At 49.1% G+C, this 24,967-nt stretch overlaps 1 protein-coding gene across 2 annotated transcripts in view; it reads left to right on the top strand.

Moving 5' to 3' along the window:
- RNF4 (ring finger protein 4) overlaps positions 1–20,783 on the top strand; it is a 48,195-nt gene extending 27,412 nt beyond the window's left edge. For both annotated transcript variants that reach the window (XM_050792326.1, XM_050792325.1), the window contains exons 3-7: positions 2,033–2,147; positions 4,780–4,873; positions 17,351–17,506; positions 18,001–18,049; positions 18,584–20,783. In XM_050792326.1, coding sequence (XP_050648283.1) covers positions 2,033–2,147; positions 4,780–4,873; positions 17,351–17,506; positions 18,001–18,049; positions 18,584–18,733 — 564 coding nt within the window. In that variant the 3' untranslated portion in view covers positions 18,734–20,783. The remainder of the gene's footprint in view (positions 1–2,032; positions 2,148–4,779; positions 4,874–17,350; positions 17,507–18,000; positions 18,050–18,583) is intronic.
- Positions 20,784–24,967: the final 4,184 nt, after the last annotated feature.

The following is a 24,967-nucleotide window of genomic DNA, read 5'->3' as shown; positions in this document are numbered from 1 at the left end:
GAGGAACGTCTACTTTTTACATAAGTAACCTAGTAACTGCTGGGGAAACCCTTAAAACACTAGGCAGTAGAACTCCACTGAGGTTATTGTCAGCTCACTTGAGGCCAAGAGCAGCTGCCCACCTGGGAGTTATGGCTGCTGTCACTTGGCCTCTGGGCCCTCCTGGGGCTGTTTTTGTGCTCCTTAGTCGGTGGGAAGTTGCTAGACCCAGCTTCATTTCCAGAACATCTCAAGCTGCCATTTGATAAGAGTAGCATTGCAACACAGATATAATTAGGCTTATCCCTGTTACCTGGCATGGGCTTGGCTGGGTGGTGAGTGTTCCTAGATCTTGTATGAATCTCACTTGCAATATCTGGTCCTTTCAGAGTTTCCTGGGACAGATTGACCCTAGTAAGGCTAAGGAATTGGCATAGTAGCATATTCCACCTCTGCGTAGTACTTTACATGCATGATCTCATTTAGACCTTGTAACAGTTCTGCAAGGCTGGTACTGGTGGGGAACTTGAGACTTAGGAGTGCAGTACTTGTCCAGGTGGTCCAGTGTGAAGGATAGCAGGACAGGGCACAGGGGAGAAGAGCACAGAAATACACAGTGGGAATAACAAGGCGACAGGCTCTGTTGGGAGGCTCTGTCTCTTGGTTAAGGTGGAGGGTATTCTCAACTCGTCTTTTGGGACCAGCCAGCCCAGAAATGGCTAGAGCATATTGGCAAAAGGCAGCCTAAGGATTTGGAAGAAAGGCTGGTCAGAGCGTCAGTTGCAGATCAGCCAGTTGAAAGCCTGAACCTTCCGGAAGACATGGCTCTTGGGTAGCCACTGGGAACATCCTTAAAACAGGTTTGGTTCTCTGAGTTCTTTGTGGGGGATGATTGTCTGGTGTGAATCACAGTTGATAATACCCTGAAAAGTTCAAGGCCACATTTCCCCGGGGAAGATGAGCTTTCCACAATGTATAGAAACTCAGAAAACTCCAAGTTCTTTATGCTAAGAAACAAAAAGGGCTCAGAAAGGCTGGACACAAAGTCAGGGAAGAGAAATTGATAACTTGGTTAAAGGGAAGGGTTTCCAGCCTTTTGGCCAGGGCATCCACGACAAGTCCAAATCCTGACTTGCCCTGAAGCTTTTGTAAAGGGATGCATCGTGTACCTTTTGACGTGCCAATAGTTTTTGTTTTTTTGGGTTTTTTTGTTTGTTTGTTTTTGAGACGGAGTCTCGCCCTGTTGCCCAGGCTGGAGTGCAGTGGTGCATCTCAACTCACTGCAAGCTCCGCCTCCCGGGTTCACGCCATTCTCCTGTCTCAGCCTCCCAAGTAGCTGGGACTACAGGCGCCCGCCACCACGCCCGGCTAATTTTTTTTTGTATTTTTAGTAGAGAGGTGTTTCACCGTGTTAGCCAGGCTGGTCTCGATCTCCTGACCTCATGATCCACCTGCCTCGGCCTCCCAAAGTGCTGGGATTACAGACATGAGCCACCACGCCTGGCTTGTTTTTGTTTTTTTGAGATGGAGTCTCACATTGTCGTCCAGGCTGGAGTACAGTGACATGATCTCAGCTCACTGCAACCTCCGCTTCCTGGGTTCAAGCGATTCTCCTGCCTCAGCCTCTGGAGTAGCTGGGATTACAGGTGCCTGCCACCAGGCCCAGCTAACTTTTTGTATTTTTAGTAGTGATGAGATTTCACCATGTTGGCCAGGCTAACCTTGAACTCCTGACCTCATGATTCTCCTGCCTCAGCCTCCCAAAGTGCTGGGATTACAGGCATGAGCCACCACCCCAAGCCGACCTGCTGATGGTTTGATAAAACAGAAGTTTTACTTTCTAGAATTTCTACTTGTTGTATGTCTTGGATGATTTCTCTCTATATAAGCATTCAGTATTCTGGAATCTCAAGTTTTGAGAGGAGCCCTAACTTCAAGTCTACTCACTGACCTGTTAGTGAGGTGAACCGTTTCTGTTGTTGCCCCTTTAGTTCTTCCTGAAACCCTGACATTCTGATGTTCATGTGACTATTCTTTCCCCCTTGCTACTCAGAGAAAACGTCGTGGTGGAGCAATAAATTCTAGACAAACCCAGAAGCGAACTCGGGAAGCAACCTCCACCCCCGAGATTTCCTTGGAAGCAGAGCCCATAGAACTCGTGGAAACCGGTAAGATTGCCAGGGACACTACAACTGTGGGATGTTAAAGTGGAGAGAGGTAGCTCACTGTACCAGGGTGAGCTATTAGAAGGTGTTTTCCGTGTCTTTAGAAGGCCTATGCAATCTCAGCTCACCATTTACAACTCAAAGCTTCACGGATTCTGAAATAGCCTCTCAGCTGGTTTAACTATTCAACTCTGATAATGTTTAGCAGTGGGGTAGGACCCATTTAGAAAAGTCTCTAGTGCCAATGAGATAGCCCACCTTTTCTTTTTGAAATTACATCCCCAATTTGCTTGACCTCATAAAGGACTTGGCCTTCCTCCTCTGGTTTTCATTAAGACACAAAGTCACCCGCAAAGGTAAACTTGTCCACAGAGCTCTCTGTGTTGGAGCTTGGTGTAGGCAGAGTCCAGATTGGATTTGGCCTTTCTGCCTGCTCAAGAAGTGGTTGATGACCCGCCTGAGTTAAGTCCCTTTGCTCTGCATATATTGTTTTTATAACTAGGATATCTGCAAACTGGCATTTTAAACAGAAGCAGCTTAGTGCAAGATAAATTTCATGGGTCCCCCAGGAGTAGTGAAGTTCTCTATGTGGTCTCTGAGTTTCACTTCTACAAGTGAATTCTTGAAAGCCTTGACTTGAGGCTAAGATCCTGGCTCTAGACCAAAAAGGAACCAACCGCTTTCCAGCATGGCACTTGTCATCCTCTAGGCAGTCTTACCCCTGTGTGTGCTTAGGGCTGCCCATTAGAGCACTTTTTTGTTTGAGACGGAGTTTCACTCTGTCCCAGGTTGGAGTGCAATGGTGCGATCTCGGCTCACTGCAACCTTTGCCTCCCAGGTTTAAGCGATTCTCCTGCCTCAGCTTCCCAAGTAGCTGGGATCACAGGTGCCCACCACCACACCTGGCTAATTTTTTTGTGTTTTTAGTAGAGATGGGGTTTCACCATGTCAACCAGGCTGGTCTCAAACTCCTGACCTCAGATTATCCACCTGCCTTGGCCTCCCAAAGTGCTGGGATTATCAGCATGAGCCACTGCTCCAGGCCTAGAGCACTGTTTTTGTAAGAGCCCAGAATTGTGTTCACCAGAAAGAGAATGGTTCAATAAATTGTTGTATATCAGTATATGGACTGTTGGGCAGCCCTTCTTTTTAATAAAGAATGCAATAATGTTATATAAATTATATTGTATATCTAAGGTTATCATGGTTTTTATTCCTGTGAAACTTTATGATACAAGAAAATAAAACAGGCCAGCCAGATTGCTTGAGCCCAGGAGTTCCAGATGAGCCTGGACAGCATAGCAAGACCCTGTCTCTACAAATAAAAAAATTAGCCAAGTGTGAGAGGCTGAGATCAGAGGATCACTTGAGCCTGGAACATTGAGGCTGCAGTGAGCTGTGATCATGCCACTGCACTCTAGCCTGGGCAACAGCAAAACCCCACCTAAAAAATAAATAAAAGAAGTTACGTTAGGCTGGGCGCTGTGGCTCGCGCCTGTAATGCCAGCAGTTTGGGAGGCTGAGGCGTGCGGATCACCTGAGGTCAGGAGTTCCACTGTGCCTGGCCCATTTAGTGCTTTTAAATATTAATAGTAATCAGAAACAAAATGGTTGTGAGTCATTTTTTAACTTTCTATAAATGGAAGTTGTACATTAACTCTTTGGTCCATGTCCTTTTCACCTTCATCCTGTGCTCACGTAGACATCACAGTATACCCTAAGGGCTGAAAGGCAAGCTTCACAAGAGATGCAACCCATTTTGTGTGCTGAGGTTCTAGGGACCAGTAAATATCACTGTTATTCTCCATCCAAGTAGGGAGACACTTGGGAGATAAATGGAGATTAAAAGTTTGTCCTTGGCTGGGCATGGTGGCTCACGCCTGTAATCCCAGCACTTTGGGAGGCTGAGGCGGGTGGATCACAAGGTCAGGAGTTCAAGACCAGCCTGGCCAAGATGGTGAAACCTCTTCTCTACTAAAAATACAAAAAAATTTAGCCAGGGATGCTGCCGGGTGCCTGTAATCCCAATTACTTGGGAGGCTGAGACAGAATTGCTTGAAGCTGGGATGCGGAGGTTGCAGTGAGCCGAGATGACGCCACTGCACTCCAGCCTTGGCGACAGAACGAGACTCTGTCTCCAAAAAAAAAAAGAGTTTGCCCTAGATCCCTAGATGAACCAATGAAGTCACTAAACTAAGCCTGACTTTTGGTCCTTAGGCCAGGGGAGAGTGGTCTGCTTCCCCTACTGGGAGGAGCGAAGGTTTCAGGCTTGTCCATCCCAAAGAGAAAGGCCCAGGGCTGGGCATGCATGGTGCCTTCTCCCAGATGGGGCACAGAGGCATAGCCGTGTGGAAGTGGGATGCCGTGGCATAGAGGTGTGCGCGTGTGCACACATATATAACCGCCAAGGTACATTTGTAAAAACCATACATCCCCACTCAGAGGAGAATTCTGGAAGGGTGTTGACTGGCTTTCCCTCCTGAAGGAGGTGTTGGTCCTGGTGCTCTTTACAGTGTGTACTTCAGGATTATTTTAGTTAGGGGTAAACGTATATTACGTTTGCAGTCATACTAAAGGGTAGAGGGATACAACCTTATTTTCCTCTTACTGCTTGTTGAAATACTTTCTTTTGAAGCTGGAGATGAAATTGTGGACCTCACCTGTGAATCTTTAGAGCCCGTGGTTGTTGACCTGACTCACAATGACTCTGTTGTGGTAAGTGTTGGAGTGTGAGAGTCGGCTCGCTCTTGGGTGTGGGTCCCTGGCCAGTGCCAGCATCTGACAGCCTTGGTCACAGACTACAGGTCAAGGTTATAGCTTATGCTAAAGAAGTTCATGGATCTTGTGGAATTGAGCTTTTAGAAAGAAACTGTAACAACAACAATAATAAAGAAGTACATGCGGCCGGGCGCGGTGGCTCAAGCCTGTAATCCCAGCACTTTGGGAGGCCCAGACGGGCGGATCACGAGGTCAGGAGATCGAGACCATCCTGGCTAACACGGTGAAACCCCATCTCTACTAAAAATAAAAAAAAAAACTAGCCGGGCGAGGTGGCGGGCGCCTGTAGTCCCAGCTACTCGGGAGGCTGAGGCAGGAGAATGGCGTAAACCCGGGAGGCGGAGCTTGCAGTGAGCTGAGATCCGGCCACTGCACTCCAGCCTGGGCAACAGAGCGAGACTCCGTCTCAAAAAAAAAAAAAAAGAAGTACATGCATTCAGTGATGAGAGCCCAAAATGAAAAATGTTTCAGGAAAAATTTGTTATGGCCTTGTTGCCTATGGAGTAGGTCTGTGTAATCTGACCTTGCCACACCTGGGCACAAAAGTGGTTTGGGGAAAATCTCAAGGCCCCCACATCTGCCTTCAGTCCCTGATTACGCAGTTTACACCAGCTGTGTGACCTTGGGCATGTGACTTAGCCTCATTAGCCTCATTCACTTTCCATGAAATGGGGACAGGTCACTCATGTCAGTAGGGCATGGTGTAAGAGATCTTACAAGAGATGCCATGTTTGAGTGCCTGACACCTAGAATGGTGCCCAGTCACTGTGAGTTTATGCCCTCCCACCTGAAAGGAAAGAACGTTGGCCCAGCACTGCCAGTGGGAAATCTCTCAAGTTCTAAAAGCACCTGCTGTTGAGCATGGCCTCGGGATGCAGGCTCCCTGCATTGCCACCTGATGCCTGCTGTGTCCTGATGCCAGGGAGGCCGGAGTCCAGGAGGCTGCCTGTGTCCCTGTCCCATGGCACCGGTTGCAGACTGCAGGGGACGTGTGTGTTGCGTGTCCTGCCTGCCAGGAGGGAGGCCTTGTCTGGTCAGAGGACACGTGGAGAAGCTATTTCTAGTAGACCTGTTTCATGGTACATGCAGGTCTGGGAGTCTGGTCAGCATCCTAAGTGCCGGTTTGCCTCCGAAAGATGCCACTTGAGCATTTTCTGACAGTGTGCTCGGACTGCAGATCAAGGGTGGGGCAGTGGCACACTTGGCAGCATTGGCAGTGGGGTGGTAGGTGCTGCTGAGGAGGACTGTAGGGTGTGGGGGCTGCTAGTAGCTGAGTCTTCGCCTTGGCCCTGGGCTCACTGGTGTTTGGGTTATCCTGTCTGGCTGATGCCAGGGTATCTGAACAGGGACATACCATAGGTGTTGCTTCTTAGCTGTGCTGAGAACTTCAGAATAGGGTTGTACTGAGAAGTTTCAAGACTTCAATCCATAGAAAGGGGCAGGGATGGAAAACCATCTGAGATAAGCAGCAGTGGGTTTAGTTGTAAGTGGTCTCTGCTTAGGTCTCATTAGTGTTTTCTCTGAGGTACATATACACATACGACTTTGCTTATCGTCCCTGTGTACTCCATGGATTTCTGGAAAGAGAACTAATTTGGTATGTAACTGAAAGCTATAGCACAGTCACTGATTTTTTTTCCCTGTTTTTCTTTTTCCCAGCTGACACCTTGGTTTCACCAGTTGCTAATTAAAGCTGAAAAGTGGTGTCTGCAAAAGTTTTTTTTTTTTTTTTTTTTTTTTTTTTTTTTTTTCTGTTTTTTTTTTTTTTTTTTTTTTTGAGACGGAGTCTCGCTCTGTCGCCCAGGCTGGAGTGCAGTGGCCGGATCTCAGCTCACTGCAAGCTCCGCCTCCCGGGTTCGGGCCATTCTCCTGTCTCAGCCTCCTGAGTAGCTGGGACTACAGGCGCCCGCCACCTCGCCCGGCTAGTTTTTTGTATTTTTTAGTAGAGATGGGGTTTCACCGTGTTAGCCAGGATGGTCTCGATCTCCTGACCTCGTGATCCGCCCGTCTCGGCCTCCCAAAGTGCTGGGATTACAGGCTTGAGCCACCGCGCCCGGCCGTTTTTTTTTTTCTTGAATACTCCATGTTCACCAGTCTTCTTGGCCTTTTCTCTCTGCCGGACCCTGAGGAGAGAGCTAGGATTCTGACCACAAAAAGACGATTACTGATTTTTTGTTGGCTGACAAACCAACATCATTTCCCCTTTCACACTTGTGTTTTCTTTTGCTTTAGAAACAGGATCTCAGACTGGGCGGGGTGGCTCATGCCTGTAATCCCAGCACTTTGGAAGGCCGAGGTGGGCGGGCCACGAGTTCGGGAGTTTGAGATCAGCCTGGCCAACATGGTGATACCCCATCTCTACTAAAAATACAAGGATTATGGCGGGCACCTATAATCCCAGCTACTGGGGAGACTGAGGTAGGAAAATTGGTTGAATTCAGGAAGCGGAAGTTGCAGTGAGCCAAGATCATACCACTGCACTCCAGCCCGGGCGACAGAGTGAGATTCTATCTCAAAAAAAACAAAACAAACAAACAAAATATAAAACTTAGCCAGGCGTGATGATGCGCACCTATAATCCCAGGTACTCGGGAGGGTGAGGCAGGAGAATTGCTTGAACCCAGGAGTCAAAGGTTGCAGTGAGCTGAGATCACGCCACTGCACTCCAGCCTAGGTGACAGAGCAAGACTCTGTCTCAAAAAAAAAAAAGAAACAGGGTCTCACTGTGTTGCCCAGGCTAGAGAGCAATGGCATGATAAGACCTTACAAATGCAGCCTCCAACGCCTGAGCATAAGTGATTCTCCCACATTATCCTCCTGAGTAGCTGAGGCTACAGGTGCATGCCACCATACCCTACTAAATTTGGGTGGGGTGGTGGTGGTGATTTTTTAATATTTTTGTAGAGACAGGGTCTCACTGTGATGCCCAGTCTGGTCTTGAACTCCTGGGCTCAAGCAGTCACCCACCTCAGCCTCCCAAAGCACTAGGATTACAGGTGTGAGCCACCACACTGGCCAGCTTTGTTTTGTTTTGATGACTAAACTGCTCTTGCTACAAGGGCTTCCTCTCTGCACTTCCCTACCTTCCTTCTGTTTCCCTGCACTAGGGCTCTATGTTGTCAGTCCTACTCCCAATTAACCTGGGGCTGCCTGGTTAACCTTTATAAGATCTGCAGTCATTGGGAGACCCAGGGACTGGGAATATTGGCATTGAGGGAGCTGCCCTGGAAAATGGATGGGTGGCCAGAGGGAGAGCTGATAGGTAAAAGGGAGACACTCCTGGCTTGGGAGGCAGGAGTCTTAGGTTCTGGTCTGAGATCTACTGGTCAGTTTGATCAGTGGATTTATCTCACACTGTCCTTAATGTTCTCAGCCACAAAATAATTGTTTTGGACTTGATAGCTCTTGCTAATCATTCTCCACTTATTTTTGGTTTTAATAAGTCCTTTTAATAAATGCCAGTTTATGAATTTACACTGAGACGATACCTGAGTTTGGAATTCTGCCTCTCTGAGCGAATCTGTTTGGGAGGCCTCTAATGCTATTCACTGAGGACAAGGGGCGTCTATAGATGGATCATGTGTTCAGGGTGACCCTAGACTCCACCTGCAGGAGAATGTAAAATGGATAAATGTATTCTTTCTGGAAGTGGGGTAACCTTCCTTACCAGTTCCACCAGGACCTGTTGAATAGCTTGAGTGCACTGCTTTAGCTCCTGGAGCTCTGTACCTTTAAGACAGGAATCCCTGGATACCAGGATCCAGAGGTAGCCGTCAGAACATCAGGGAACCCTCCAAACTCTGTGCCTGTGGTCCCAGCTACTGGGGAGGCTGAGCAAGGAGGATCTCTTGAACTCAGGAGTTCAAGGCCAGCCTGGGCAACGTAGTGAGACCCTGTTTCCTTCAAAAAAGAAAAAAAGACTGGAGGCCGGGCGCGGTGGCTCAAGCCTGTAATCCCAGCACTTTGGGAGGCCGAGGCGGGTGGATCACGAGGTCAGGAGATCGAGACTATCCTGGCTAACATGGTGAAACCCCGTCTCTACTAAAAATACAAAAAAAAACTAGCCGGGCATGGTGGCGGGCGCCTGTAGTCTCAGCTACTTGGGAGGCTGAGGCGGAAGAATGGCGTGAACCCGGGAGGCGGAGCTTGCAGTGAGCCGAGATTACGCCACTGCACTCCAGCCTGGGAGACACAGCGAGACTCCGTCTCAAAAAAAAAAAAAAAAAGAAAAAGAAAAAAAGACTGGAAACTCTGCATGCAGATGTGCACCTTCTTCCAACTTTCAAAGGAATTCAAAGCCCCTGAAATATGAAGGGAAATGAAAAATGTGGTAAGATGCAGTGAGAGACTTTGTTCATCTCGCTTTATTACTTTCCCTTAAAATGAACTTTCATTTTTGGCATTGCATTGCCTAAAAAAGGCGTCACTGCTGCGTCCCGAGGTGTGAGTGTCTTTGAGTTTTACTGGATACATGCCAGACTGTTTTCTAAAGAGGGAGCAGTTCACATTCGTGCCAGTGTTTGAGGTTCTCCACATCCTCGTGGTCACTTTTAATTTTAGCCATTCTGATGCTTGTCCAGTGGTGTCTCATTGTAGTTTTAATTTGTGCTTTTTGATTACTGATGGGATCAAACATGTTTATTTTCATGTTTATTTTTCTCTTTTGTGAAGTGCTTGTTATAAAACTTTTTTGTTTTATAACTTTTTTTTTGAGATGGAGTCTCACTCTGTCACCCAGGCTGGAGTGCAGTGGCAAGATCTCAGTTCACTTAGTTCACCTCCACCTCCCAGGTTCAAGCGATTCTCCTGCCTCAACCTATTGAGTAGCTGGGATTACAGGCACATGCCACCATGCCAGGCTAATTTTTTGTATTTTTAGTAGAGATGGGGTTTCACCATGTTGCCCAGGCTGTTCTTGAACTCCTGACCTCAGATGATCCACTCGCCTTGGCCTCCCAAAGTGCTGGGACTATAGGCATGAGCCACTGCACCTGACTGTTGTATACCCCCTTTTTTTTTTGAGATGGAGTCTTGCTCAGTCACCCAGGCTGGAGTGCTATGTGCTATGGTGCAATCTCGGCTCACTGCAAGCTCTGGTTCCCGGGTTCACACCATTCTCCTACCTCAGCCTCCCAAGAAGCTGGGACTACAGGTGCCCACCACCACGCCCGGCTAATTTTTTGTGTTTTTTAGTAGAGATGAGGTTTCACCATGTTAGCCAGGATGGTCTCGATCTCCTGACCTCGTGATCCACCCGCCTCGGCCTCCCAAAGTGCTGGGATTACAGGCGTCAGCCACCGCGCCCGGCTGTATACCTTTTTTTTTTTTTTTTTTTTTTTTTTTTTTTTTTTTTTTTTGAGACGGAGTCTTGCTCTGTCATCCAGGCTGGAGTGCAGTGGCCGGATCTCAGCTCACTGCAAGCTCCGCCTCCTGGGTTTACGCCATTCTCCTGCCTCAGCCTCCCGAGTAGCTGGGACTACAGGCGCCCGCCACCTCGCCCGGCTATTTTTTTGTATTTTTTAGTAGAGACGGGGTTTCACCGTGTTAGCCGGGATCGTCTCTCGATCTCCTGACCTCGTGATCCGCCCGTCTCGGCCTCCCAAAGTGCTGGGATTACAGGCTTGAGCCACCGCGCCCGGCCTACCTTTTTTTAATACAACTTTCGTATATCAACTTTTTTCATCAGAAATAGGACTTTTCGCTGTAGCACCTGTCTCATCCCAGTAGCTTTTCCAGAACTGCTGTCTTCACCATAAAAGCTCCCTACGTTTTCCCAATGCACACCTGAGTGTGTTCAGCATTTTCACTTTCCTAACAGAGACATCACGGAGGGGACGGATAGATTTGCAGGCCTTTCTGTGTCTCTCCAATGCTGTCTGGAATAATTTTCTCCACCACTTCTTTCAAGTTACTTATCTGCATCTCTTGGGTCATCATTTCCATCATCTTAGAACTGTTGGTGCTGAGGTTTTCTCTAACCATGGGTAGTCTAGACATCAACATGAGCTTCAATCATGGTCTGCCCTTTTTTTTTTTTTTTTTTTTTTTTGAGCCGGTATCTTGCTGTCACTCAGGCTAGAATGCAGTGGCATGACCTCAGCTCACTGCAACCTCCGCATCCTGGGTCCAAGCAATTATCCTGCTCCTCACCCTCCCGAGTAGCTGGGACTATAGGCATGTACCACCACGCCCAGCTAATTTTTGTAAAGACAGGATTTCGTCATGTTGTCCAGGCTGGTCTCGAACTCCTGACCTCAAGTGATCTGCCCAGGTGGTCTGCCTTTTTTGTTTGTTTGTTTTTTGTTTTTTGAGACGGAGTCTTGCTCTGTTGCCCAGGCTGGAGTGCAGTGGCACGATCTCGGCTCACTGCAAGCTCCTCCTCCCGGGTTCCCGCCATTCTCCTGCCTCAGCCTCCCGAGTAGCTGGGACTACAGGCGCCCGCAACCGCGCCCGGCTAGTTTTTTGTATTTTTAGCAGAGACGGGGTTTCACCGTGGTCTCGATCTCCTGACCTTGTGATCCGCCCTACTCGGCCTCCCAAAGTGCTGTGATTACAGGCGTGAGCCACCGCGCCTGGCCTGCCATTTTTAAATCACAGAACACATTTTGTCATGGGTAAGACCCATGCATGGAAGCTAGGCAGTTTTTGCCCTGAACATCTTGAACAGTCAGCTTGAGTTTTCTGCAAATCAGCAAGCCTTCAAACATAACCCTTGAGGCCATCAGATACAATTTTGGTTCCTTGAGTCCTATCAGCTTTTTAAATAGTTGAAGAAATTGAACTAGAACAAAGCAAACTATTGGTTGTCTTCTTTTCCCCCCCCGAGACAGAGTCTCCCTCTGTCACCCAGGCTGGAGTGCAGTGGCACAGTCTTGGCTCACTGCAACCTCCATCTCCAGGGTGCCAGCGATTCCCATATCTCAGCCTCCTGAGTAGCTAGGATTACAGGTGCATGCCACCTTGGCCAGCTAATTTTTGTGTTTTTAGTAGAGATAGGGTTTCACCATGTTGACCAGGCTGATCTTGAACTCCTGGCCTCAAGTGATACACCTGAGTCAGCCTCCCAAAGTGCTAGGATTATAGACGTGAGCCACCATGCCCAGCCTCCTTGGTTGCTTTTAAACAGCAAATCATTTTTTTTTTTTTTTCTGTTTTGTGTGCCTTTTCCAAATTTGTTGATTTTTTTTCTTTTTTTTTTTCCCCCTTGAAACAGGGTCTCACTTTGTTACCCAGGCTGGAGTGCAGTGGTGCCATCACGGCTCAATGCAGTCTATACCTCTTGGGCTCGGTTGAGCTTCCTGCCTCAGACTCCTAAGTAGCTGGGACTATAGGGGTGTGCCACTATAGTGATTTTTTATATTTTTTTTGTAGAGACAAGGTCTTACTATGTTGCCCAGGGTGGTCTCAAACTCCTAGGCTCAAGCAATCCTCCCACCTTGGTTTCCCAAAGGGCTGGGATTATAGTTGTGAACCACTGAGGCTGGCCTTGGATCACTTCATGAGCATTTTCAGTATGCCCATCTCTGCTCTGGCTGGAAGCAATGCAGTGGTAGAAAAGAGACTGGCACCTCTCTTCAAGGAATCGAGATTTTTTAGGGGGAGATTATTGAAAATGTTACTTAGGCTGTTTTTCTTAAATTTCCAAATATTGTCTCTTAGGTTGATTTTTCTGGAATCTTTTTTTGGTCTGTTTCTACAGTGTATTAATAAGTCACACTATTTGCTTTTTATTCTGTATCCTGCCTGGTTTTCCATTTATGAGACTCTGTAGAAAGGATGCTTGATATTTCTGGAAGGAAGGACGAGACAGAACCCTGTAGATCTCTGGGTATAAAGGACACAGGAGGCACACTCTTGGAATAAGTGAGCCAGCCCAATTCTATAGGAAGAAAGAAGAGCTCAGAAAAGCCCAAATATCATATCCAGGAATTAGCCAAGATGGGTTGGCTGCTCAGCTAGAACGTAATTGTCAGCACCAGTCTTCCCAGCACTCCTGCCAGTGCTCCACTTAACAGGCATCAGTAACTGCATGATGTGTGTAGCTGTTGGACATCGAGTAGCCTTTTGTGTGCACAGTGCTTGGAGATGGCTGTGTCTCCAGTGGAGCAATGTGCAGTGCTGTGAGCTGTGAAGTTGTCTAAAGCAAGTGTGTCTCGGTGCTCTTGGCTGGGTGAACATTCCTAGAAATGCTAGGGGCCAGCCTGAGTGCACGGGACCCCAGTGATTCCTATACTTGTTTCTTTCATGCAGAGGTGTTATGAGGCTCACTTGTGCTTTTAGAAGCACAAAGGGGCTTTGAGTGACCAATCAGATGTGCCTGCTGCAGGCCCACTTGTCTCTAAATGCTCTGACCTGTGGACTCTTCTCCATAGTTAAGAAGTTAGAGTAAAGTAGAATGTATGAGAGAGTGAATCTTCTTCTTTTCTTTTTTCTTTTCTCTTTTTGAGACAGGGTCTTCCTCCGTTGCCCAGGCTGGAGGGCAGGGGCCCAATCTCAGCTCACTGTTGCCTCAACCTCCCAAATTCAAGAGATCCTCCTGCCTCAGCCTCAGGAGTACTGGGACTACAGGCACTCACTGCCATGCCCAGCTAATTGTTTGTATTTTTTGTAGTGACAGGGTCTCGCCATGTTGCCCTCCCAGGATGGTCTCGGCCTCCTGAGCTCAAGCGACTCAGCCCACCTTGGCATCCCATGGTGCTGGGGTTGCAGGTGTGGGACACCATGCCCAGCCCAGGAAGTGTGAATTTCTGATCTTGGGCTAGCTTACCACGGTACTAATTAAACTATTCAGTCCAGGGGATTAGTTCATTGTTCTTATTTCAGTTTCGGTTTTTCACTTATCTTAAAGGCCTCTCAAATGGATTAGAGGCCGCAGAGCTTGTGTTGCACCTCTATCCATCTCTCAACTCATCTGGTAGGCAGTTTATGAAGCGCTGGTACTCTTCCCCTTGCACCCATCTTCTGTGCTAGGCAAGCACTGTGTCACCCGCGGGGCCACAGCTGTGAGTTAAGTACAGTACAGAGTTCTTGGGATGTCTGCAGGGATTCTGGAATTTGATGTGACTCGGCCACTGTGTGGAGGGAACACCAGTGACCAATACTGTCTTGTCCACCAGCTGAGAGGCCAGGCTGTGGTGTGTGTGTGTGTGTTTGAGACGGAGTTTCGCTCTTGTTGCCCAAGCTGGAATGCAATGGTGCGATCTCGGCTCACCACAACCTCCGCCTCCCAGGTTCCACCAAGTGAGTCTCCTGCCTCAGCCTCCCAAGTAGCTGGGATTACAGACATGAGCCACCACACGCCCAGCTAATTTTGTGTTTAATTAGTAGAGACGGGGTTTCTGCATGTTGGCCAGGCTGGTCTCAAACTCCTGACCTCAGGTGATCTGCCCACCTCGGCCTCCCAAAGTGCTGGGATTACAGGCGTGAGCCACCGCGCCCAGGCTTTTTTTTTTTTTTTTTTTTTTTTTTTTTTTTTTTTTTCTTTTTTTTTTTTCTTTTTGAGACAGTTTCACTATTGTTGCCTAGGTTGGAGTGCAATGGTGCGATTTTGGCCCACTGCAGCCTCTACCTCCCGGGTTCAAGTGATTCTCCTGCTTCTGCCTCCGAAGTAGCTGGGATTACAGGCGCCCACCACCACGCCCAGTTAATTTTTTTTTTTTTTTTTTTTTTTTTTTTTTTTTGTATTTTTTAAGTAGAGACGGGGTTTCACCGTGTTAGCCAGGATGGTCTCGATCTCCTGACCTCGTGATCCGCCCGTCTCGGCCTCCCAAAGTGCTGGGATTACAGGCTTGAGCCACTGCGCCCGGCGCCCAGCTAATTTTTGTAGTTTTAGTAGAGGCGGGGTTTCACCTTGTTGGCCAGGCTGGTCTCCAACTCCTGACCATGAGTGATTCACCCACCTCCGCCTCCCAAAGTGCTAGAATTCCAGTTGTGAGCCACTGCGCCTGGCCTGTGGTGTCATTCTTATGCTGAAGACTCATCTGTAAGCTGTTTTCCTCTCATTGAAAGTGGGGACCATCAGAATTGTTACCAGTGAGGAAACACTCTGGCCCCCCTGTTCTTATGCACCCAGTAGTTGTGTGTATATCACCTGCTGCTTGCCAGCAGCCCCCGGGCTCAGGGCTCAGGACAGGCCTCAGTTTGACACTATCCAGGGGCAAACTGGGTATGACTCATAGGAGACCATAAAGACTCAGTACCCACACTCTCATGGCTGGGGAACTGGGAGTGTCATAGCCCTTCCAGGTGTCCACACCTAACTAGTGGGTCATCTTGGCAGAGGGTGGAGGCATGCTGGAGCTGTAGAAAGCTGGGGTCATTTCGAGCCACAGAAGAATTTGCTTCTGCTCCCAGCTAAACGTTTCCACAAGGGCCAGCACTGTTACCAGAGCCTCCTTTCTAGATTTCATGCGGACAGTACATTGTGCTGGCCCTGGTAAGTTTGGTCCTGTTGATGAGGTTGACTGATTGTCCCCGGATTTCCCTTTTCACCTTCTGCAGTCTCCTCTAAGAGGAAAGGGGAGCACTTTTCAGTGCCTCCACATGTGTGGATTATATTCTCATCTGCAAATCGAAGACCTTTATGCTCGGGCCTACATTCTTCCTGCATGCCATTTGTGTATGTCAGGATGCCATTTGGGAAACAAAATCCACTCTAATTATTCTTAAGCTTAGTGGATTTTAACATGGAATCAGCAGTCTCTGGGCTGCGTCGCAAGGAATAACTCTTGACCTCGAAGTATTGACCCACCTAGGGAGCTGCTATGTCTGCTCCACGAAGAAAGTCTGGAGGTGGGATCCACCCCCTGCACTCATATCTTTGGGTTCGAGTAGACAGTACTGCAGACCCTTTCTAGGGAGGAGAGGCCTGGACTCAAGACATAGCAGCCTCTGCCAGAACTGTTTCTTCATGATGCAGCTGTGCCTGCCAGTGCCAACACCCACAGCAGCTCAAGTCGGCCTCCACCCCCTGCCCTGCCAGTAGCATGAGTGTGTCTGTTTGAGGGAACATGGTTCACGTCCAGGATCCTAGCTGTGCGGGATCCAGAGTAGAGGATTAGAGCTTTTTGTCACTGTGGGGCAGATATCCTGCCCAGGGAACAGGCAGGGTGAGGTGAGCAGTAGGGCTTTGGCGGTGAGAACTTTTCCTGAAGCAGTGCCTCCTGCATGCTGAGCAAGAGGGAAAGGGCGTTCCACTGACCTCCCTAGATGGGGAAGAGCACTTGGCCAGAAAGCGGGAGGAACCGAATTTGAAACTGTTGGAGCAGAAATCGTCTAGCTGTAAGTTCTGAGCTGGCAGGTGAGGGGCTTGTCAGGTTCTTAGACCCCCAGGACACAGAATTGGATTGAGCTCTGTCCTTGGTGTGTGTCACACGCATTGGTCATGCATAGCCTGCTTTGCTTTGTTAGTTATTTGTAACAATCTACTGAGCAATGCAAATCCTCCTCCACATGAAGGCTCCACCTTGGCAGGGGCCTACATTGGCCGTGTCAGCTCGCGAAAGCATGGTGCCCCTAGTGCTGTCTGAATGTTCACTGCCTCATGTAATCCTCACAACACCACAGTCAGAGGTGGGCTCTGGTGTTTTTCAGAAGAGGAAGCTGCAGCCCCCAGATAGTAAGTAAGGTCCCCAGGTCTTGCAGCCAGCACATGGTGTGGCTATGGCTGTGGCTGTGGCTGTGTTCACGCTCCCAGAGACTCCACTAAACACCCAACAGGGAGAGACACAGCCCATCAGCTGGGAGATGGAGTGACCTGGGAAATGGGCTTGATTGACTGGGGGAGGTGCACAGATACTCTGCGGGTGGGAGGAGGGTGGGGCCCCTGCTGCTCACCGGAGGGTTCCACAGAGGGTGTCACAGGTCAGAAAAAAGAAATGCCTTCATTTATCACTTATATCAAACTGATTGCTTGTTTCTCTTTTGTTTTTCTCCTTCTTTTTACAAGATTGTTGATGGTAAGTGGTTTCATTTCCTTTTTCACTGGGTTTGGAGCAAAAACTGCCTTAGGTGAGAGCTGCGGTGCGACAGGCCTTGGCAGACCTTCCCCAAGGGCTTGGAGCTCTCCAAGCAGGAAGATCCCTTCACACATACTGTGGTCAGACCCGCACAGGCAGTCCACTTGTGCCTGCTGAAGAAACTTCACCCCTATCACTGACACTGAGCTGTCGTCCTTTCTTGTGGCCTACCAGATTTTGGGGAAGGCTGGTAGCTCACAGCAGGGGTTGGGGCATTTCTCCTGAGAAGATAAGATAGTGGCCTCCAGAGCTGGGCAGAACCTTCTGGGTTATAGCTGAGCATGGCAGCAGTTTCTTTCTGGGGGTCCCAGGCAGGGAAGGAAGAGGGTCTTAAGAGGCATCAGGATGGGGGTGGTGAGGATGGTAAGAGTAGGGAGCCTCCAACCTGAAAATGTGACCTACCTTAGAAAGAAGAAGACCAAGGAGGAATGCTAGGAGGCTGCCCCAGGACCATGCTGACAGCTGCGTGGTGAGCAGTGACGACGAGGAGTTGTCCAGGGACAGAGACGTGTATGTGACTACCCACACTCCCAGAAACACCAGGGATGAGGGCGCTACAGGCCTCAGGTACCAACATGCCCCCAGCTCTGCTGCTGCCGTGCTAGGGGGTGGGGCCAGGGCATAGGAATGCTTTTCAGCAAACCTGAGGGCTTGGCCCTGGCAGGGCTTGACCAAGCCTCTCCCCAGCATCTGGATACAGTTGGAACCTGGCCCAGAACTGAGCCCAGCTGTTTCCACTGTAACCAGAGTATGCTGAACGCTGACAGAGTGGGCGCAGGCAGTCCCGGTGGCTCCAGACAGGGATCCTGGGGCCAGTAGGGACCTGGGGGAGGGCAGGGTGACTCAGGTTGTCTGCACCTTCTGATGTTCACCCTGCCACATGCCCTTGGGGCAGTTGGCTTTTCTGAAAGTCTCTTGGATGCCTGTGCTAAGGCAGAGTCAGAGGAGGCCGGGGTGGTTCTCTTGTAGGGGATGCAGGCCACTTACATGAAGGCCACTTATGGGGTATAATAAAATATTTGCATTGACTGAAAAACTAATGTGAAGCACTGTGCTCTTAGGCCCTCGGGTACCGTCAGTTGTCCTATCTGCATGGATGGATACTCTGAGGTAAGTAAACCAGGCTGTATCTTCCTTGCTTCTGGTTTCTAAACTTCATTGAAAGAACTGGATGAGACAGGATCTTCTCCCTTGGTGGGACTGGACAGCCCTACTCGCAGTCGTGCCTGGGCATCACTTGCTGCAGATCTGCTTGTGAGTGGAGAATGTGCCAGTTTCTCCTTGGACCCTACAACTTTCACCTTCAGCGCCTGTACCCCTGTATGCCTTGAGCTTCCGGGTGTAAATGCGTCCTCCTTTTGTGTCCCCCATCCTGACTCTTCTGGAAGCGGCTAGTGTTTACTGGCGTCCCTCATAACCTTGGGCTGTCACACTGTTGAGATGCCATGGCCCCTGCCTCCTCCTCTCCAGCTTAGAGCGATCGCAGCAGGCACAGTTAGCTCTCCAGACCCCTCCCTGTTGCAGCCTGGCTCTTGTTTTCCTTCAATTGGTCATCTTCGGCATAGATGGGTGGGATTCTCTGGGGACCATGGCTGCTCTGGGATAAGGACAAACTCAGAGGCTCTTCTTTTTAATCCCTTCTAGATTGTGCAGAATGGACGTCTCATCGTTTCCACAGAGTGTGGCCATGTCTTCTGTAGCCAGTGCCTCCGCGATTCCCTGAAGAATGCTAATACTTGCCCAACTTGTAGGAAAAAGATCAACCACAAACGGTACCACCCCATTTATATATGAAGTATTCAGAGTCGCCCAGGAGACACGGATGGACAGACAGACAGACAGGTTCTCCAGTGGTATCTGCCTCCATTTTCCTGAGCTCAAAAAGACTGTTTCAGAACCAACGTCTGATATGTAAACTGCTCTTTTGTTTCCAACCCCTTCTTTTTGTTATCTCCAGTTTGATGCTATGGCGCTGGACCCAGGGCCCTCCCAGGCCATCTCTGTTCGTCTGGGGTGGTCCAGTTCTAGAGTGGGAGAAAGGGAGTCAGGCACATTGGGAATCGTGGTTCTAGTCTGGTTGCAGAACCTGCACATTTGCCAAGAAATTTTCCTTGTTTGGAAAGTTTGCCCCAGCTTTCCCAGGCACACCACCTTTTGTTCCAAGTGTCTGCCGGTCGACCAATCTGCCTGCCACACATTGACCAAGCCAGACCCAGTTCACCCAGCTCCAAGATCCCAGGTGCAAGAGTGGCCCCTTGAGGCCCTGGAAAGACCAATCACTGGACTTCTTCCCTTGAGAGTCAGAGGTCACCCGTGATTCTGCCTGCACCTTACCATTGATCTGCAGTGATTTCTGCAAATCAGGAGAAACTGCAGGGCAATCCCGTTTCCTAAGAACAAAAAAGTGCAATAAAGGCCATTCGTTACCTACTTTTCGGCACCCCACAAGATGTAGCACTATTAGCGTCCCCCTCAGAGGCCTAATGTTGCCTGGGGAGCAGTGCCCATCCCAGCCCGTTTCTGCCCGCCAGTTGTTCTCAGGAACCTTACCCATGCTCCAGCGTCCTTCACCTGGCACAGGACATGCAAGATAAATAGGGCAGGCACGTGTTTGGGTGTCCTCTCTTTTCTGATAAAATCCATCCTGTATTTGCCACACGCCCTCCAGTCCTCAGTTCCTCGGTTTCCACTGCCTAACGTCTGCCCCCGCGTAGATACTGAGAGGTGGTGGCAGTAATTGTGGCCTTATCAGCCGCTCAGTTCCAGGCTTTTGCCCAAGTCACTGTTGCCCCATGTTTCGGAGAACCTGGCCCACCTGACTTGGCTTTCTCATCCTTCCCAACCCAGTGCCATTTGTTTCAGAAGCTACTCCTCTGGCCAGCTGGGCTTGGATCCTTTGGGCTTTGACTGCTCCATAGGTTTTGATGGGTGAAACACGGGCCCAGATGACAACCTCTCCCTCACTCCACAGGTATGTGGGAGCCTCAGGTTCTCTGAAGGGCAGCAAAGTGGCCCACGCTGCCTCTGACAGCACAGGGCCTGGGGGTGGCTAACAAGAGAGGCCTTACAGTGCCAGCCTGCCTCCTCTTCCGCTGTCCTCCTTCCTCAGAGGGCTTCAAGCCAAACAAACGGCCTTTTCGTGTGAAACATCTTCAGAGTGGGAAAGGGGCCACTTCTGGCTTTGTTAGCAATAACTGACCTTCAGTTTACCCTTCTGAAGGAGCAGGGACTCAGCACAGAATTCACTTTAGACGGGGCTGAAGGAGTGTCCCTCCTCTATGTGAAAAGAAAATTGTTTTATTCTTCATTCTGACTTTTTAACTGTTTGGCTCACTTCCAGTTAGTTTGAATGAAAACAATAATTTTCTACTTGGAGTTGAAGAGGGCAGAATCCTCAGCTCTCATCATTGTGATGTGTAGCGTGTCTGCCCTCTGACTGAACATCATTGCCATTAACTTTCTTCTGGGCATCATGCGAGTGTCATGATGCCCAGACTTGGAGCAAGGCAACCTTGGAGTCAGTCCACTAATAAAATATGGTACCACCCATTTTAAAATTTCTTTAAGTTTTATCCTTAAAGACAACTTCAGTGGTTAATTATAAAAGTTGTGTTACTTCGTCCTAAATTAAATTGATAAAAAGATTTAAAAATGTGTTTTGTTTCTACTATTCAGAAACTGTGAACTAGGGAAAGGTTGGTATGAAAAAAATGTCTTTCCTTTTTTCAATGTACATAGTTCAACTCTTTCTTTGTTACATTTAAACTGTATCCATGGATATCAGTCTGCTTTGGACTCCTCTGCTAGTGTTAAAGATGGAAATAAAACCATTAATTTGAACCAAGTATCTTTCACACACTCATTTGCTCTTTGGAACTAGAATCGGCTTCCCCCCTTTGTCTGCCTCACGTTGAGTGTATTTTGCGTTGGTGTGTGTTCGGGAAGTTCGCATGTCCGAAATCCAGCACGCTTGTGGGAGGCTGTTCTCGGAGCAGAGCCGGGAGCCCGAGCCCTGGAGTCCCTGAGAGAGCAGAGTCTACCCTGAGAGGCAGGGTCGACCGAGGAGCTGTCTGCTCAGCTCAGCCAGTCTCAGAGGTGTTGGGGTGCTGCTCTGAGTGCGATGGACTGAGATTGCCCTGGATGCCTTGCATTGCAGTGCCCCCCTTTGCCACCTAGATACAAAATTTGCCCTCTGAGTGGGAGTCAGCACTGGGAGTGCATGGATGTGCCAGCCACTGCCACAGGCGAGCAGTGCCAGCAAAGCCACAAGGAGGAAATGGGCTTGGCAGTGTGGCCAAGCTCTCCCTTTGCCTCTGGCCTCCTCTGTACCTATCCAGCTGTCCGCAGGGACTAGAAAGGCTCACATGCTGGCTGCCTGGGTCCCAAAGGCCTACCATCCGGTGCAGTTTCTTACCATGCTCCTGGCACTGCACTTTTGGCTCTGTGGGCAGTGAGGCAGACATCATGGAACATGTTTACAGAGGAGACAGTCCCCCAGGCCAGGGGAAAATTGAAACTGACGAGGGTGAGGTACAGGAAACCAGGAGATTCAGCAGGAGGAAGTTGAACCTGTCCAGAAAGCTCTCCCTGAGTAAGGGCTGCTAAGTTGCCATCTTCAAGGTCCAGAAAGCTCTCTAGGGAAAAAGGAGAAGAAGGAATTCCAGAGACTCCAGGCCAGGCCTGTGAAAGTTAGGAGAAAGACCTGCTTGCTGGCATACAGTAGGGTCTGCAGGCCCCCCTGATACCTCAAGGCACTGGACCAAACACTTCTGGTGGCTACCCGGGGGAGGCAGGGAGCAGTGTATCCCTAAGACTGGTACTGCTGGAGTGGGTCTGGTCCTGGAAAGGAGGGAGCCCCCAAGGCTGGCTGTGGAAACTCAAAAAATGTCTGTATTAACTGGGTTTTTTCTTTTGTTTTGTTTGGCAGCATAGAAACAATTGAGTTTTGTGTATTGTGTATCCAGAATCCTTGCCAACTGTTTCTTTTTTTTTTTTTTTTTTTTTTCCTTTTTTTTCCCTCTAAGACAGAGTCTGGCTCTGTCGCCAGGCTGGAGTGCGGTGACTCGATCTCGGCTCACTGCAGCCTCCGCCTCCCGGGTTCAAGCGATTCTCCTGCCTCAGCCTCCCAAGTAGCTGGGATTACAGGGACACGCCACCTTGCCCAGCTAATTTTTGTAGTTTTAGTAGTTACGGGGTTTCACCATGTTGGCCAGGCTGGTCTCGAACTCCTGATCTCAAGTATCTGCCCGCCTCGGCCTCCCAAAGTGTTGGGATTACAGGCATGAGCCACCACACCCAGCCCCAACTCTGTTTTTTTTATTTTTTATTTTTTCTATTTTTGTATAGACGGAGGTCTCACCATGTTGCCCAGCCTGGTCGTTAACTCCTAGCCTCAGGTGATCCTCCTATCTCAGCCTCCGAAAGGCACTGGAATTAAAGGTTTGAGCCATGACGCCAAGGCTAGCCCAGTTCATTATTATTAACACACAAATGGTGTGGGTGGACACCTTTGTGTTTCAGTGTTTCATCAAGATAGATGTTTACTGTAGGTTCTTGTTAGATAACTATCAGGCCGAAAGTCTGTCTTTAAAAAAAAAAAATGGCCGGGCGCGGTGGCTCAAGTCTGTAATCCCAGCACTTTGGGAGGCCGAGACGGGCGAATCACGAGGTCAGGAGATCGAGACCATCCTGGCTAACACAGTGAAACCCCGTCTGTACTAAAAAATACAAAAAACTAGCCAGGCGAGGTGGCGGGCGCCTGTAGTCCCAGCTACTCAGGAGGCCGAGGCAGGAGAATGGCGTAAACCCGGGAGGCGGAGCTTGCAGTGAGCTGAGATCCGGCCACTGCACTCCAGCCTGGGCGACCGTCTCAAAAAAAAAAAAAAGACAGAGTTTCACTCTTATCACCCAGCTGGAGTGCAGTGGTGCAATCTCTGCTCACTGCAATCTCCACTTTCTGGTTTCAAGGTATTCTCCAGCCTTAGCCTCTCGAGTAGCTGGGATTACAAGCATGCCACCACCACGCCTGGCTAATTTTTGTACTTTTAGTAGAGATGGGGTTTTACCATCTTGGCCAGGCTGCCCTCAAACTCCTGACCTCAGGTGATCCGCCTGCCTCACCTCCTCAAAGTGCTGCGGTTACAGACTTGAGCCACCGCACCTAGCGGCATTTGTCTTCAATTTCTGTTTTTTGTTTTTTGGGTTTTGTTTTTTTGTTTTGTTTTGTTTTGTTTTTTTTGAGACGGAGTCTTGCTCTGTTGTGGCCCAGGCTGGAACGCAGTGGCCGGATCTCAGCTCACTGCAAGCTCCGCCTCCCGGGTTTACGCCATTCTCCTGCCTCAGCCTCCTGGGTAGCTGGGACTACAGGCGTCCGCCACCTCGCCCGGCTATTTTTTGTATTTTTTTTAGTAGAGACGGGGTTTCACCGTGTTAGCCAGGATGGTCTCGATCTCTTGACCTCGTGATCCGCCCGTCTCGGCCTCCCAAAGTGCTGGGATTACAGGCTTGAGCCACCGCGCCTGGCTTTTTTTTTTTTTTTTTTTTTTTTAAACGAGACAAGAGTCTTGCTCTGTTGCCAAGGCTGGAGTGCAGTGGCACAATCTCGGCAGGTTCAAGCAATTCTCCTGCCTCAGACTCCTAAGTAGCTGGGATTACAGGAGCCGCCAACACACCCGGCTAGTTTTTGTATTTTTCGTAGAGATGGCGTTTCTCTATTTCTGTTTTTGGTCACAAGTGAATGTTCAATCTTATCAGTCCTTTTTCTGCTTCTATTGAGACAAGATTCATTAGCCTCTCTAATAGTTAATGTATTGTGTAACACAGGTATATGTAGTTTAACTACAGGGATATATTCTTTTTTTTTTTTTTTTTTTCCTCCCCCTAAGACAGAGTCTCACTCCGTTGCCCAGGCTGGAGTGCAGTGGCACAATCTCAGCTCACTGCAAATCTCCCATGTTCAAGCAATTCTCCTGCCTCAGCCTCCAGAGTATAGCTGGGATTACAGGTGTGCACCTGTTAATTTTTTCTATTTTTAGTAGAGTCAGAGTTTTACCATGTTGGCCATGCTGGTCTCGAACTCCTGACCTCAAGTGATCCATCCACCTCAGCCTCCCAAAGTGCTGGGATTACAAGCGTGAGCCACTGCGCCCCACCTTACAGGGATATGTTGTGAGAAATATGTTGTTAGGCAATTTTGCTGTTGTATGAACATTGTAGAGTGTAATGTGTAATTAGATGGCAGATCCTACTACACATCTAGGCCATGTGATACAGCCTATTGCTCCAGGCTACAAACCTGTACATGTTACTATACTGAATACTGAAGGCAGTTGTAACACGATGGTAAGTGTTTGTGTATCTAAACATAGAAAAGGTACAGAAAAGGCAGGGTGCCATGGCTCACTCCTGTAATCCCAGCACTTTGGGAGGCCAAGGCGGGTGGATCACCTGAGGTCAGGAGTTTGAGACCAGCCTGGCCAACGTGGTGAAACCCCATCTCTACTGAAAATACAAAAACTAGCTGGTGTGGTGGTGCACACCTGTAATCCCACCTACTTGGGAGGCTGAGGCAGGAGGATAGCTTGAACCCGGGAGGTGGGGGTTGCAGTGAGCCAAGATGGTACCGCTGCACTCCAGCCTGGGTGACAAGAACGAAACTCTATCTCAAAAAATAACAACAAGGCCGGGCGCGGTGGCTCAAGCCTGTAGTCCCAGCACTTTGGGAGGCCGAGACGGGTGGATCACGAGGTCAGGAGATCGAGACCATCCTGGCTAACACGGTGAAACCCCGTCTCTACTAAAAAATACAAAAAACTAGCCGGGCGAGGTGGCGGGCGCCTGTAGTCCCAGCTACTTGGGAGGCTGAGGCAGGAGAATGGCGTAAACCCGGGAGGCGGAGCTTGCAGTGAGCTGAGATCCGGCCACTGCACTCCAGCCTGGGTGACAGAGTGAGACTCTGTCTCAAAAAAAAAAAAAATAAAAATAAAATAACAATAATAGAAGGACTACAATCTTAAAATACAATGAATA

This window comes from Macaca thibetana, chromosome 5 (assembly GCF_024542745.1).
Source record: "Macaca thibetana thibetana isolate TM-01 chromosome 5, ASM2454274v1, whole genome shotgun sequence".
Classification (NCBI taxonomy): Eukaryota; Metazoa; Chordata; class Mammalia; order Primates; family Cercopithecidae; genus Macaca; species Macaca thibetana.
Note: the sequence above shows the minus strand (reverse complement) of the source record. Positions and strands in the feature narration are given on the sequence as shown.